At 38.8% G+C, this 14,308-nt stretch overlaps 1 protein-coding gene across 2 annotated transcripts in view; it reads left to right on the top strand.

Annotated features, from left to right (window-relative positions):
- fhit (fragile histidine triad diadenosine triphosphatase) overlaps window positions 1–14,308 on the top strand; it is a 171,256-nt gene that overhangs the window by 115,871 nt on the left and 41,077 nt on the right. For both annotated transcript variants that reach the window (XM_080846216.1, XM_080846217.1), the window contains 3 exons: window positions 1,533–1,678; window positions 2,949–2,978; window positions 12,316–12,384. In XM_080846216.1, coding sequence (XP_080702342.1) covers window positions 1,533–1,678; window positions 2,949–2,978; window positions 12,316–12,384 — 245 coding nt within the window. The remainder of the gene's footprint in view (window positions 1–1,532; window positions 1,679–2,948; window positions 2,979–12,315; window positions 12,385–14,308) is intronic.

Below are 14,308 nucleotides of genomic sequence, written 5' to 3'. Positions count from 1 at the left end.
ATCCACCACACGCCCACCGAGACACTGGCTTGTGTTCCACATCTCACTGTGATGACTTCTTCATGGCTGCTTTTGGGTTTCTCACTTCAATAATTACACAGTTATTTATTTATTTACTTATAGAATAGAGTCTTCAGTTATATCATACATTTTGAAAGCAGTCTTCACGACACATATTCAAAATATGTTTAATTAAGATGTTTACAATGAAGAGGACAGAAAATTGTAATACGAGTATATGACATTTCTGACGTGTGGGATAAATAAAAAAAGTGGTCAATGCATCTTAGCCTTCATGTTTTGAACAGCTGTTTTTTCCCTTCACACATGGACTTCTCATTCTAGCTTCTGTACTTTTATAGCTCTGTGATTAAAGATAAGGGTAAATATATAATAAATAGGTTTCTCAAGCCCAAGTCTTGTCTGTCAGCTTTGGTTTTGGTTATTTTTTTACATTATCTTTCATTTATAGGAAGTTTTTTCTTTTCTTTTCATCTTGAATTTTTTGTACTTTTAGTGGGTGTCTGTCAAGAGTAACCAACCTGAGTTGAATAGTTCACTGATCATTTCTGTTCTCCGTGAACAAGGACAGCAGTTTCTCTGGCTTTCTCGTCTGGAGGCGTTTATTGATCCAATGTCCCAATCTCAAATGTGGCATGTTTTTTCCACCTTTAGACCCTTACTTGTGAAATGCTACTACAACCATCATCAATGTTGTCTCGATCGCCCGATTACTTTTCAGAAAGCACAAAGCACGGTGCACAAAGCCACAAAATAAAAAACTTTCCTCAAAGTGTGTGAAACCCTAATAGGACCATTCTGGTAGCTGAGATGAGAGTTCGGTGCAGTTTGGTTTTGTGCTTGCTTGTTTGTAGTGAGGTGTTACACCACAACACATGTTAATATCTCAGTAATGTGACTCCCTGTACTGCAATGCTTATTCATTCCTGCCCAAACAAACATGGATAATGTTATGCTAATGGTCTTGAGGTTGTGCTTTTCTCATTTGGGGAAAGGAGACAGATACAAGGGCGGGTAGGTGGAGTAGTCACTAGACAAAGCCATCACCAAAACCATGCGCCTGAACATACATCTTTTCAATATGTATGTAGATAAGTAAGCCGTTGCTGAAGCACTACTTGTGTCGCCATTGTGGGTTTTCCCCAGGTATTTTTGTCAGTTAGTCTGAGCACATCCCTTACAGCCAGGAGCTGCATGTTTTTGTTGAAAAGAGTTGCTGAATGATGTTGCTGAGTAACTAGTTCTTTTTAATGTGTGTATGGGTGCAGGTTAAATATTACAGATGAAACTGACCTATTTGCCTAATTGTAGGCAAATTGTTAGACTCTCTGCATATGGACAACTGCATCTTGTTGGTTTTCGAGGCTCACCACCATGTATCATAGTAGAGCTCTGTGATCTCAGGCGTCCCTATGCCACTGCCCTGCAGAGGTTGCATATTGTAATCATAACACCCCTGACACTCTGACCCCTCAACCCTGTGTGTTTCCCTTGATGATGCAACCTCTCAGATGTTTTAGTGTGCCCCCTGCGTCCCGTGGAGCGCTTCCGTGACCTCCGCCCAGACGAGGTGGCTGATTTGTTCAGCACGACGCAGCGAGTGGCCAATGTTGTGGAGCAGCATTTCTGCGGCACCTCTTTGACCATTGCCATTCAGGTAAGACCCCCTCGGTCACAACACATGGCATGTACGAGATGCTTACCACAGCTGTGAGGCACGGGAGACAGGAGGGAAATTATTGTAGAAATGAGCAATTTATGTTTCCTTCAGTTCACATGAGAATTCATCTCCAAGAAAGGCCAGTGACTCCCAATCCTACTCTATTATATGGCTGTTGCCATGGCAATGCTCACGCATCGGCAACTTTGATAATGAATGTTAATATGACAGCTTATAAAAAATGGGGTGCAGATCAGTTTGGATTTCTCTTTGTTCGTTCCTTATGGTGATTCAATAATCTCTTTGCTGTTGATTGTGATGAGATGCATAATTCAGAGCCAAGTGTATTGAGAACCAACAGAAGAACCCTATAAGTACAAGCCTTAATAAGAACAAGCCTTGTTTTTGCACCTCATGTTTAAAGAACAGATCTTTTTATTCCACAGTTACTTTGGTTTTGCATAAGCGTTGATATGTATGCTAATCTATGATTTTATTTTGCCTGCCAATACTGCTGATGAAGGCAAAAAACCTTCTACAGAAATGGCTATAATCCTAGATTTCTTTTAACTTTTGGATGAGATTTGCCGCTGAATCTGACAACTTTTTAAGTCAGTGTCCTATAACCGTATTACAGGTAAGCCGCTGCGCAAAGAGTATTGGTGTTGTAGGTGCTCTGTATTGTCTTCAGACTTAACATGACAGACGAATGAACAGTGTCAAAACTACAGAGGAGAACTGAACTGAACCCACAGTCATACAGACATGGGTACAGTGTCAGAAAGCATTTATTTATTATTTTTATCCGGTACTTTTCTATGGGATTCAAGCAATATTTCACTGTACCACAGGGGCTCATACTGTAACATCATCTTGATTGTCCTAGATTACTTAAACCTGGATAGTAACACAAATCTCTATTATGGCACAGTTATGAGGCCTGTGCTGTGAAGTGTTTGCCTAAGGAAACCTTTAAGCGTTGCATTTCATAACAGGTTTAAGTGTCATCATGGTGGTTATGCCTTAACACATTAATCAATTCCAAGAATGAACACACACACACACACACACACACACACACACACACACACACACACACACACACACACACACAAACACATACACACACAAACACAAAGGATCTTAAAATTATTTTGGTGGTGTGGAAGTGCTGTGATTCATCTGCAATTTAAATGCTGTTGAATTATTAACAGATGTATGCCTGAGTCACCCACCGTTTCTAATGATCTCATTCTGTTCCCACAAGGATGGCCCTGAAGCCGGACAAACTGTGAAGGTGAGGACTTAATAATGCTCTTCTTTTAAATATATCATGAGGCCTATGTGACAGTTATCTTGTATTAAAAAATAATCGTATTTCATTTGTGGGTCCCACATTCTTGGCATATAAATTATTAGCACATCTATATATTTTTGGGTAAGGATGTGATGTCGTGGTTTGAGATTGAGAGGGCAGCTAAACTAGGTTAACCTGTCAGGATCCCAAGGTCACCTGAAATCATCACATCATGTAGAGAAAATCGATCCTTGGCTCTTATTTGTTGGCCGTTTAAAGTTTAAATGTTTAAATGTCTCTTTCTGATTGAACAGTTTCACGTTGCTAAAAAAAAACTCCGATTCTGAAAGACTCTTCCACTATGGGTGTATGTTCCTGATGTTGGGGATAGCTCCAATCAGTGTGCAATGACTAAGTCAGACACAAACAGTGAAATCGAAACTACAAGAAACGACAGCCCTTTAGAAACACAAGCAAGTGTTTTGTTGAACTTCAACCGTGCTGCATGAGTTAAGTCTTTAATAAGATAAGTAATTCGTCAGATGTAGCTACCGTTCTAGCCATCACCATCCTCAAAACATCACCCATTGCCCAAACATTCAAGTCAAACAATGCAGTAACGGAGTTTAAAAAGAACAAATTAATGGGAAATGAATTGGTTGCTGGTTGAGTATCTGAAGCCATGCTACCAATGAAGATGAAGGCTAATTTAAAACACACCCATTTGTCCATCTCCACATATCATGTCCAGATACCTATTCAAATAGACAAATGAAACACGTACATTTCCATTTCCATTTCCATGCAGCCATGACCTTTAACGATCAAACACTTTGGAGGAATTACTCCAGCTGAGTTGTGTGTTGAAATATTGGGTATATGGAAAAATTATCAAAACCTAAGAGGTCCAAGTATGAAGGCTGAAGCAGAAATTGAAATCCTAATAAGCCTTAATGGGGCCATTTACATGAGCCGCAGATCAAACTGGATGAAAGCAGTTTAGGTCATCAGGCTGTTTTGATGATCACACATGTCTGAATTATGACTGGGAAACTATGTTGAAATACTATTCATCATTACATCTATTGGTGTTGTGACTGATGTAGAAGATTTGCTTGCAGTTTTAAATTTGAGTTGATATCGCAACAATTGAACTTTAGCAAGCCTAAGTCAAATATAAATTAAGATGAATTTTACTATTATGCCATTGTTTTGTAATGCCATTTCAAAGCTACAGGAATGTTTCACTGCCCCAAAACCCCAAAACAAGAAAAAAAGCTAGTCTAGCCTAGTACCTTCACTTCACAAGTCTAAAAAAAACATGGGGCCACCACTGCCAGGGTCACCATTTCGTTGCCAGGTTACGAAAGTGCAGGTAGCCTGATATGTATGCGTATACTCTAACCTCCGGATAAAAACCATCTGCCAGAAAATGTAAAAGCATTTGATATGACCTAGCACTATACATGCATGCTGGACAGGATTGAAAAGTCGACATGCATTATTTGTTTGCTAATTCTTATCTGAGGCCTGTGTTGTCATCTGCTGTTCCACCTGGGAATGTAGCCTGGCACAAATGTCCCCTGGGAAGATCCCTAACAAACATTTATATAACACCAAAGCAAACTGCCTACCTACGCTTGTCCTGAATTTAAAGTTTAGCAAGAAGCTCAACAATTCCTGTGTGTTTAACATTTACTTTTTTTTTTCAATCTCCAAAAGTTGCAGTGCTAATTACCATATTGAATGCATTAATAATGTTGGCCCTAATGTGCACAGTCTTTTTTATTGCATATAAAGTGCCGTATTAATTATACATTTATGGCACTTGCCATGGGAGCAGATTCTGGTCTGGACTGAGGTGTAATATTGAAATGTTAATGATGGAATTGAAGATAGGACCATAAAATACAATGGAGACATTGAAGAAAGAAAAAAAAGGATTTCCAAAGCCTAAAGGTGGTAGTCACATGATCAGTGAGTGCTACCATGTGAGAGTGCAAATGGTGAAAATAATGTGATGACACAGCTGGGAGCATGCTTTCCAATACAGGAAGTCTGCACATGTAAATATGGGCTCAATCTATAAAAATACTAGCTTCAGCATCTTCAAAGAATACTTCAAAAAAATCTACAAATATATTGAACAGAAAATGGCATCTGTATCTGTGATAGGTCTGCATGGCTAGATTTCTTTCCCTGTAAAAGATAGTCAGATAATCGCAATTCCTTCATGAATAGACTGTAGCACATCAGTGTTTCATGGCCATAGAGCACATTTAAATCAATAAGCATCCATTTCAAAGATCACTGTGAGATGGGCTAACATTAGAGCACTCTCTATCTGTCTATTTACAGTGAGAGGCCAATGAAATTAAAGAAAAAAATGTTTGATTTCATTCTTCCCCGCAGGAGGTTTGTCTCTTTTTTTTGCATCGGTAGGTCAGTAGAGCTTGTTATGTGTACCTTTTTTCTTTTCCCCAATGTCGCAAGCTGTCGAATGCTTCAATACACATGAGATTCTGAAGAAGCTAACACTAATTACTCACAAGCACATGCCAAATGGGTGAATGCGCCCAGTGCGTTGACTAAGGTTTGATGCCTTCAAAAGCCTAGCATCTTTAGCATTTTGTTATCTACTTTTTGACATTATTCATGAAGTTATTTTTATATAACAATATTATCTTTCCAAAGCATTTGCAAAAGCATTTCTAAATCATTTGCAAAGCTATAGATTGTAAGATTTCAACGAAATGAATGCAGTTAATGTAAATAAATTCACCATTTGTGTGTTTCTGCAGTAGAACCAGATAAAATGTTCACTTTCAGCACCTAGGTCGTAGCCTGACGATGTCATACTCATGATTCTAGTCAGAATATGAGTCTGATACCGAACCATTGGGCTGTGATTATGGGGTGTGTTTCAACGAACCAGGAAAGAAAATGCCTATTCGCTGAATTGGATACCTAGAACCAATCAGAGCAACGTAGTAGCCTATTACCATCTGATAGATTAAACTTTTACCTGATCCCGTAGGAAGGACAGCAAAAACATATTTTCAATCGACAAATGCCTTGATCGCGTTTCCCTGTTCCTCTTTCAAAATGAATGCGCTGTCAATGTCTGTTGAGATATGCCTGCTCACGTTAATTAATTAGCATTAAGGCTACAAGCTACAGTTTGTTTCAATGGGTTTTTTGTGTACGCGTTAGCAATGATCTAACAATAATGGTCTAGAGAGCTTTAGTTAAGACAAACAATACTCTGCAACATTCGTGTTGCACATGCACAACTAACCGAGTCTATGTAGACATTAAAAAGTTGTGTAGATAGCTTAATTCACATAAAATATTCCCCACTTGCACCCGAGACGCGGCCATCTTGGTCGGAGTTCGAATCTACCGGTTAATTCAACTCAAGCGTTGGTATCTGTCCATCAACGTATAAAGCCCGCCCTGACAATTTGATTGGTCCGGTTTTATCCGACCGTTGAAACTCTCTCCCAATTAGCCCAGAGCCAGACCAAATCTCCCTGACCAAAAATGTTGTGGGCGGGGTTTGGGCTGGTATCCAGGCTACCTAGGTCGTGTCTTCGTTTCCCATGTAGTCCACATTCTGATGAAAATGTGTACATTCAATATCTACTTTATAAAAGCATCAGCCAAACAAAAAGTGAATGTGAGCACAAAATTGAACATCAAATGTATCCCTGCCCCTTTCAACACCTAATGCTCTCCCAGAAATGGCACTGTGTTCATTTTGCCAAGGACGCACTTTGGGATGTGTTTGGGTTAGGAGTGTCATTGTCAATACTAGCAGCTCTACATTTTTTACTTCAAAGTTTATATGTAATCAGATAGCTTGTTTCAATAGAGGATGTTACAAATATAGAAAGAAAGCCTTTAACCCTTCCAGCCCCAAGGTGCCCAGGGGGCAGTTAGTTGTATTTTGATTAATAGATTTTAAAATCTCTGTGAGATTGTGTCCTACAAACATGAAACTAACACCTACAGCAACCTTAAACCCTTTTCTTTTTAAATATTTCATTTGAATACAAAACTTTGTTTTACTACATTCCTTTTACTCTCATTGTATTATTGCTATTGTATTATTATTATTTTTAGTTAGATGAAATATACAAAAATATCAGGCATGGCAAACTACCTTGGGTTGGAAGTGTTAAAGCTACTGTAGCATTAGCATTTCTGCTATCGTCTGTCAGACGTATCCACTTCCCTTTGTTGTGAATTGTGCATGCAGAATTATTAACAAGCAGGGGGCCTGTGCCTTTGGATGTCTCTGGATTGTGTTAAACTGTGTGACCATGTTGACATTTTAGTGGCAGATTACAGAGCTCAGAGCCATGTCGTTTTCTCTCAGAACGCTTTTTTTTTTTTTTGTGATATCAGCTAGAAAGTGAGGCTGAGTACAAGCGTCACACACTGCAGGGGGTGACGTTAGACACATTTAGATAACAACTTAGGAAAAGGTGTCATTACAGATAACATAGGTATACCATACAAGTACAAACATGGTTCTTGAGATTTTCAGACAGTAGAATTGAGTAGGAGCCATTGTAAAAGTATATCTTAATTTTCACAGTTTTAAAAAAATTCCAATTGTTGATATTGTTATGGCATGGCTGCCTATTGCCAAATTGTAAAACTGCCACTGCTATGTAACTTCCATTACTAATTATGGGAATGCACACAATATGTATGTAATAGTTCAATTGAGTACTCAGAGTATTTATTTATTTTATGAGTGATATAAAAATGTGTTTACAAAACTATCATCTTAACTCAATTGCATTCATAATCCATGGAATCGGAAAAAGGAAACAAGAGTTATATACTTCTTCATATAGTAGGAGTCTTGTCTCGTTTTCATCGTTGTTGTTAATGTTTTTTTCCTCCCTCGTCTCCTTCATGGTCATTAGCCTCGCACAGCAGGCTCAAAGCATCCATTCTTCAAAGCTGAGGGAAAACAATAACAAAAAACAAAAACAGATCCACATTCAGTCAATCAATGCAGGATGCCAGAGATGTATTCTCTGTGTCTTCGTATCCCTGCGTTCCATCTAGAGTCCTGTGTCCTCTAAATTAGGCTCCAACAAGATGGTGACGTTGATTTGTCCATTACAGGCCTTAAAGTCCTTGGATTTGTGTCTTGAAGTGCACACATAAAGGGCAGTGCCTTTGCCTTGGGCCTGCTGCTATTTTGCCTGGGCAGTTTCTAAATCTACTATCAAACAAAGGCTATGAGAAAGGAATGAGTGCGAAGTCCAGCATTCAAGGCATTTTAGTCCCAGGTGTGAGAAAGAAACAGCAAGTATGAAGTGGGGTATAATGATGATGATACTTGTTCTAGTACCTCTTCTATATCCGGGTGTGCTTGTATTTTATTCACCACATTTTTGAATGTAACGGCTGTTTTGTTTGAAATGATCTTTTAATAAGAACATTTCACAGGAATTAATTTAGATAGAAGGCAAATCCTAGATTCTAGGATTAAATCCAGATTAATTTTGTTTGTGAAATTTTGGTTGGTTTATATCTGGAACTATTTTTTCCATTCATTCATTCATTATGATACCTTGCCTTCATGAAATATGCGATGCTGAGGGATTGTCCTTACACCTCCTTAATTTATTGGAATAATCTCCATTTTTATTAACTGATTTTGAACATGGATCTTAATCTGAATTAGAAATCAATTCAGTCCTTTTATGAAAACACGTTATCTTGCATATAGTGCACCTGCTACAGCACTGCAGTCTCCCCATTTATCAACTGGATTATTGCAATCAGGTGCTCTGTGCTCGTAATAAAAAAGGCACCCGACTGTATAGAGGCAAATGCAGTTTTACAAACTCTATGCCTTGAGCTACCCTAGAGACTGGAGACAAATTTGAGCATCAATATGGTGGAATTGAGTTTCTCTATTCTCTATCTTTTTGCAAATATGGCAGTGACTGAAAAAAAAACCAGAATCATTTGTCTTCCTTTGCAAAGCCTATGTGGCCGCACTGATGCAGAATACATCAGATAATCTTAGACATGCACACTCTCAGAAGGTAAACGAAGAACTGAGGCAATCAATGCTCAGACCATTGCCACATCTCTTTTCTGGATGGTTATTGCTCAGAAAAGAAGCTGGTATTTCTATTATGGGGCTTAGCAGTATCAGGCTACTGTATTTGCTTATAAACTTATACAAAACCTGCACTCGAAAGCTGATGTTTGCTGTGTACATTCACCTAAATAGATAAGATGGGATATTCCTTATTTCTTTCTTTTTTTTTTTTGAGAAATATGAAATATATTTGGAAATACTGCATGTGCATTAAACTTTCAGAAAACTGTATCTTGTGTAGCCGATGCACATGCTGTACAGCACTTTAGAATAGATTTTACAATTATAGTAGAAAACTGTAGTCAAAACATATGAATATGCATCCTTATTACAACTTCCCAGATCAGCAAAGAAATTGATCCCATGCAAACCGGTCTTTGAGGTGATATATATGAGGGCTTTCTTTTTACATGGCAGTTGATCAAACCATCAGATAAACTATCAACAACCAAATTATGATGGGGAGAGTGTTTCATCTGAGGGTGAAAGCTTGGCGGATTCACCACACCTCAGGACCTGAAGATTGGCATTCTGGCCAAAAAGTGCCGTAGCTACTCACTTTGATGTTGGTGTGCCTTTCTTTGGGTTCAGGGGCAAAATATGGCTTCAGCAAGTGTGTGGGTAGCCTGCCTCTGCTCTATTGATCTCTCTGTATCAAAGTCACCGCACTGAGATACCAGGGAGAGTTTCCCCAGCCTAGGGTTCAAACCCACAATATTGGACATGGGTGACAGGAACTGTAATGAGTACACTAATTGGCCATGATCGCTATCTTTGTCAATAGTGTGGATTTAGAAGGGAGGTTAAAAGCTACAGTATTTTCCCTGTTTGAAATCTCAAAAGCATTTTCTGAATGTGGACAAGTGTCCCCACAGGCCTGTATAAGCCAGGCTCATTGAACAACCTGGGCGGCATTACAGAGACACTCCCCTCTTAAGTTTCCCAGCAAGCTTTAGCCTTAAACAAGTCTGAAGCTAAGAAAAGCTCAAAGAAAAAAAGCTGATTGGGCCCCAAGGATGGGAGTTCTGTGTGAGAGAGAACAGTGAACGGGCTCTGTTCAGTTCAAGAAGATGATATGATACCTTTAAACGGCCGCAAACCTTCCACTTTTCAAATAATTTACTATCTTCATAGGTAAATCATGTAAAACAGCAAAAGCCTAAGGCCATAATCCCAATATGTGATTTGCAAGCATGGACTGACATTGCAGAAATTTGCCAGAGTACCTACATTTCCTTAAAAGACATATATATGTACAATGATTCAATGAGATTATATTGGAAATTTAGAAACATCTTCTATATTTAGAAATACAATTCTTTTGAAGTTTAAATACCTGTTTCAGTATTGATTTATTCATTATGGATGTATCTGTTGGAATCATTCCGCTTCCTCTAATCACTATGGTAGTTTCAGCTCTAAGCTGTTGTTGCTTTTTGCCCCTTGTCTTAATAGGAACCCAGCTGTTCATGACAAAATACATTTGTCTGCCTGTCTGACTAGATTTAACCTAAACAATATAAATAGCTCTGTAGCCATTTTCCTCATTTGTCTTTAGTCACAATATAATAAATAGACATCTGTTTTAAACCTCTTGTGTCATTGACATACCAGTTTCTAACTCAAATATCTGACTAGACTACCGTGAGTGGCATCGATACTATTGCTTTTTGAGTCTATGCCCAGACAACAGCGGATGAATGTTAAGGCTGAGAGGCCATCAGGGCCGTGGGTTTTAAGACTGATAGGAGGACACACAGTGTGAATGGCTGCCAATGAACCATGGCCCAAACAGCTGCTCCAATTAGAGGCTCATTGAATCAGTGGTTCTGTGCGCAAGGTCAAGGACAGCCAGGAATGTAGAGAGGTAGACTAAACAAATGTGTCTTACTTAGCCTGTTTCTCCATCCACTGGAAACTCCATCCACTGGAAGTTTTGCCACTGCGAGTTTTATATTTCATGCCTTGTGAATGATGGAACTTGCTGTGACATGAAGGACAAAATGGCCTTAGGTGATTCTGTCAGGTGGCCCAGGTGAGACATTGCGAGAGAGTGAGATGGTGCAAAGGTCTCCAAAATGCATTTAAGAGAATCCCTATCCATTTGAGTTCAGTCAGCTCATTTGATGTATATACTTTCAGTGTTCCTTTTGTTTGTATTGGATGCCCAAAATGTCCTCAGTAACAAGCTAGTTTTGTATAGCAGGACTCCTAGTTGCTACATGACAGGCACAATAGAGTTTTCCGCAGAAAATAAATCCATTACATTCAATTTTTTTTCTAGCACAGTTTCACCTTTGAATACTATTTAATATTGGATGTGAACAAACCATTCCTCACTGCATAGCATTTTATGATCTAGTCATTGAAATGTCCTCTGAGATTGGTTTAAAGTGCTAAGCAACTTCTGAAATGTCTTCTTGATAAACTATGTTTTGGTGGTGATGTGTTTATTTTTTTCCATCAAAGTGTCCTCAAGGTAGAAAAACTTAATAATGCAACCATTATGCAAATGGCCTAATTAAATAGGAAATGCATTGCAGCAAAGCAGATGCCTCCAAACATGTTATCTTGTTTGTAACAGTTAGCGACGCTTATTCACGTAGGCTCCTCTGTTTATCTCCTCAGACTAATACAACTCAAATGAAATCATGGGGTCGGTTAATATTGCTGTGGATGAGTAGCATAGCTCTTCTATGTCTTGATGAAGTGTCAGGCTGGAGGTTAATTTATTTGTTCTTTTTCTCCTAATTTTTCACCCGGGTGATTAGGACACTGTCAGTGACATTCAAATGCATTAATCCAGCTTTGTTGAAACCAGGAGTTTCATAACTCAACTGCCTTGTTAGAAGACACAACAGCTGTTTCATATTTTTATGTTCTGACTTTTCCAGTAGCTTTGTTGCCTGACATAGAACACACAAAAATGCAGAGGACAACTATGCCAGTTGTTAGGCAGTGCTAATGATCACAGTTTTTTTTAGCTTATTCTCTTAGAAGTGGTGTGCATTTAGAAGTCTTCTGTTAGCATTTCATGTCCCTTAATATATTTGTTAACTCTACAAATGTATTTTTCCCGAAAAATGATTGATCTCAGTTAAATTTCAGATTGATTTCAGTTCAGAAACCCAGCATATTGATCACTACACATAATATTCAGTACAATACCATTTCCCATTTTCCCTACCATTGTTGTTACAGCATGTCCACGTTCATCTGCTACCCAGAAAGACTGGGGACTTTGAAAGAAACGACAGTGTCTACGATGAGGTAGGATCGTTATTCCTGTTCTAATACTGTTAAAAACGTTCTCCTTCAGTCAAATACTTCTGCTGAAGACTTGTGGTGAGCACAGTGACTATAAGCAGGCTCATGAGTAGCATGCTATCTCCATAACAAGATTAATTTCAGTAAAACAGTACTCCTATCTTAATGAACTGTTAGGTAACTGAAAGTCATTCTACTGTACTGTCTACTCTTTTTTATGTCCATGAACTTTTCTTTCCTCTGTCGAGCTGTTTACTGTTCTGTTTCTGTTATAATGCTCAGAAAACAAATTGTCATTTGCACAATTCCATAAACAAAGACTTAAACATAAAACATCAACAACAAAAAACAACCTTTCAGATCTTCTACTTTGACATGTTTTGACATGTAACCAGGTGAAAAAAAATCAATGACAAAGGTTTGATATGAATAACCACATCTATTAAAGGCAAGCCTGCTTATAATTCCGCAAAGTGCTTGGGGGGAAATAGACCACAGCCATAACATTGCTCTACCACTGAAATATAAATAGGTTTGTTTTTAATTTGTATGCCATCAGAAGGGTTATTGTGAGCTCACCCCAGCCATTTGTAATTTCTTTTAAGTTGTGCACTGCAAATGAGAACATTTCTATTTGAGGTATTTTACTCCATTGTGAATAATCACCTTGGGTTCTCTCCGCAAGCCTTCCGCTGATTAGTCTTTATAGGCAAAACTAAGCACCTTTTCTGGCCCATAAAGGCTCTTTAAGAGGCAATAGAACAGTTCAACTCTGCGCCTCCCACTGACAATTGCCATACGTCCTGATCTAAACTGTTTGTTTGCATATTTATTTATTCATTCAGAGTATATCTGTCACTTTATCATTGTGACGTTTTGAAATCATATTGTGCATATACCAAATCTTTTCATGATGAAGGGATCTTTTGAAGACCACAGTGCTCTCTTTTTTGGCCTTTTTTCATTATCTTCCATCTGAGTTATTGCCACTCATCAAGAGTTATATTTCAAGGAGGGAAATATGCATTGCTTTGTGTTATGTGTTTCTAATATGGGTACTGATTGATTAGTGAGTCAATAAGAAAGTCATTTTACCTCCCTGTGGACTCTGTGTTGTGTTGTGCAGATAATGGATTGGGTGTTTATCCTGGGGAGAGTTAGGAATGGGACTCCGGCATGGGATTTTATTTGTCATTTTATTTAGACGAAGTGACACGCCAGGGTAGACTCACGCTGCATGGTCGTAAAGAGCCTGTCCCCCTCTCTGACAGGCACTCTCAAAGTGATACAGTCTTCAGCGAGCTTTTGTGCATTGCTCTTCTCTGATGTACCAGATGGCATATCCAATTTTCTTTGCAGTGTCACCTTGCCAAAGAAATGTCACTGCATATCATATTTGTTTTGTCTTTTGTTTCTGTTGTTTCTTGCTTTGAATATATCAGCTTGTCAAAAGACCTAATGGGTAAAATGGTAAGCACAGAGTCTAAGTCTAAGTCTCAGCTCGTCAAGCATCCAGTGCTGCCGGAGTTACCTCATAACCAGGGGCGGAGATCCCATCTTGTTGTAGGGGGGGACAATACACAGTAAATCAATGGCCAACTTTGGAATCCCTGCCGGACGCATCTTTTTAGGTCTTGAAAAGAGGACATGTCCGGGTAGAAGGGGACGTCTGGTTACTATATTATTCAAAATGATTTATTTGTTTTTACAATGACTGTTGGGGGTGACAAATTTATGGTAGGGGGGGACACGTCACCCCGGGATCTCCGCCTATGCTCATAACACTCGCTGCGGTTTCATGTTTCGGAATTTCTGGCTTTATCCAATTTAAATCGAAGTCCAAATATCTGGATTTTTTATCTCCGACTAAAGTCCGATTTACAGCCCCAGATAACTCGATCGGAGTTGGTTGTGTGCCCCCCATGGA

The sequence above is a fragment of the Sprattus sprattus genome (assembly GCF_963457725.1).
Source record: "Sprattus sprattus genome assembly, chromosome: 10".
Classification (NCBI taxonomy): Eukaryota; Metazoa; Chordata; class Actinopteri; order Clupeiformes; family Clupeidae; genus Sprattus; species Sprattus sprattus.
Note: the sequence above shows the minus strand (reverse complement) of the source record. Positions and strands in the feature narration are given on the sequence as shown.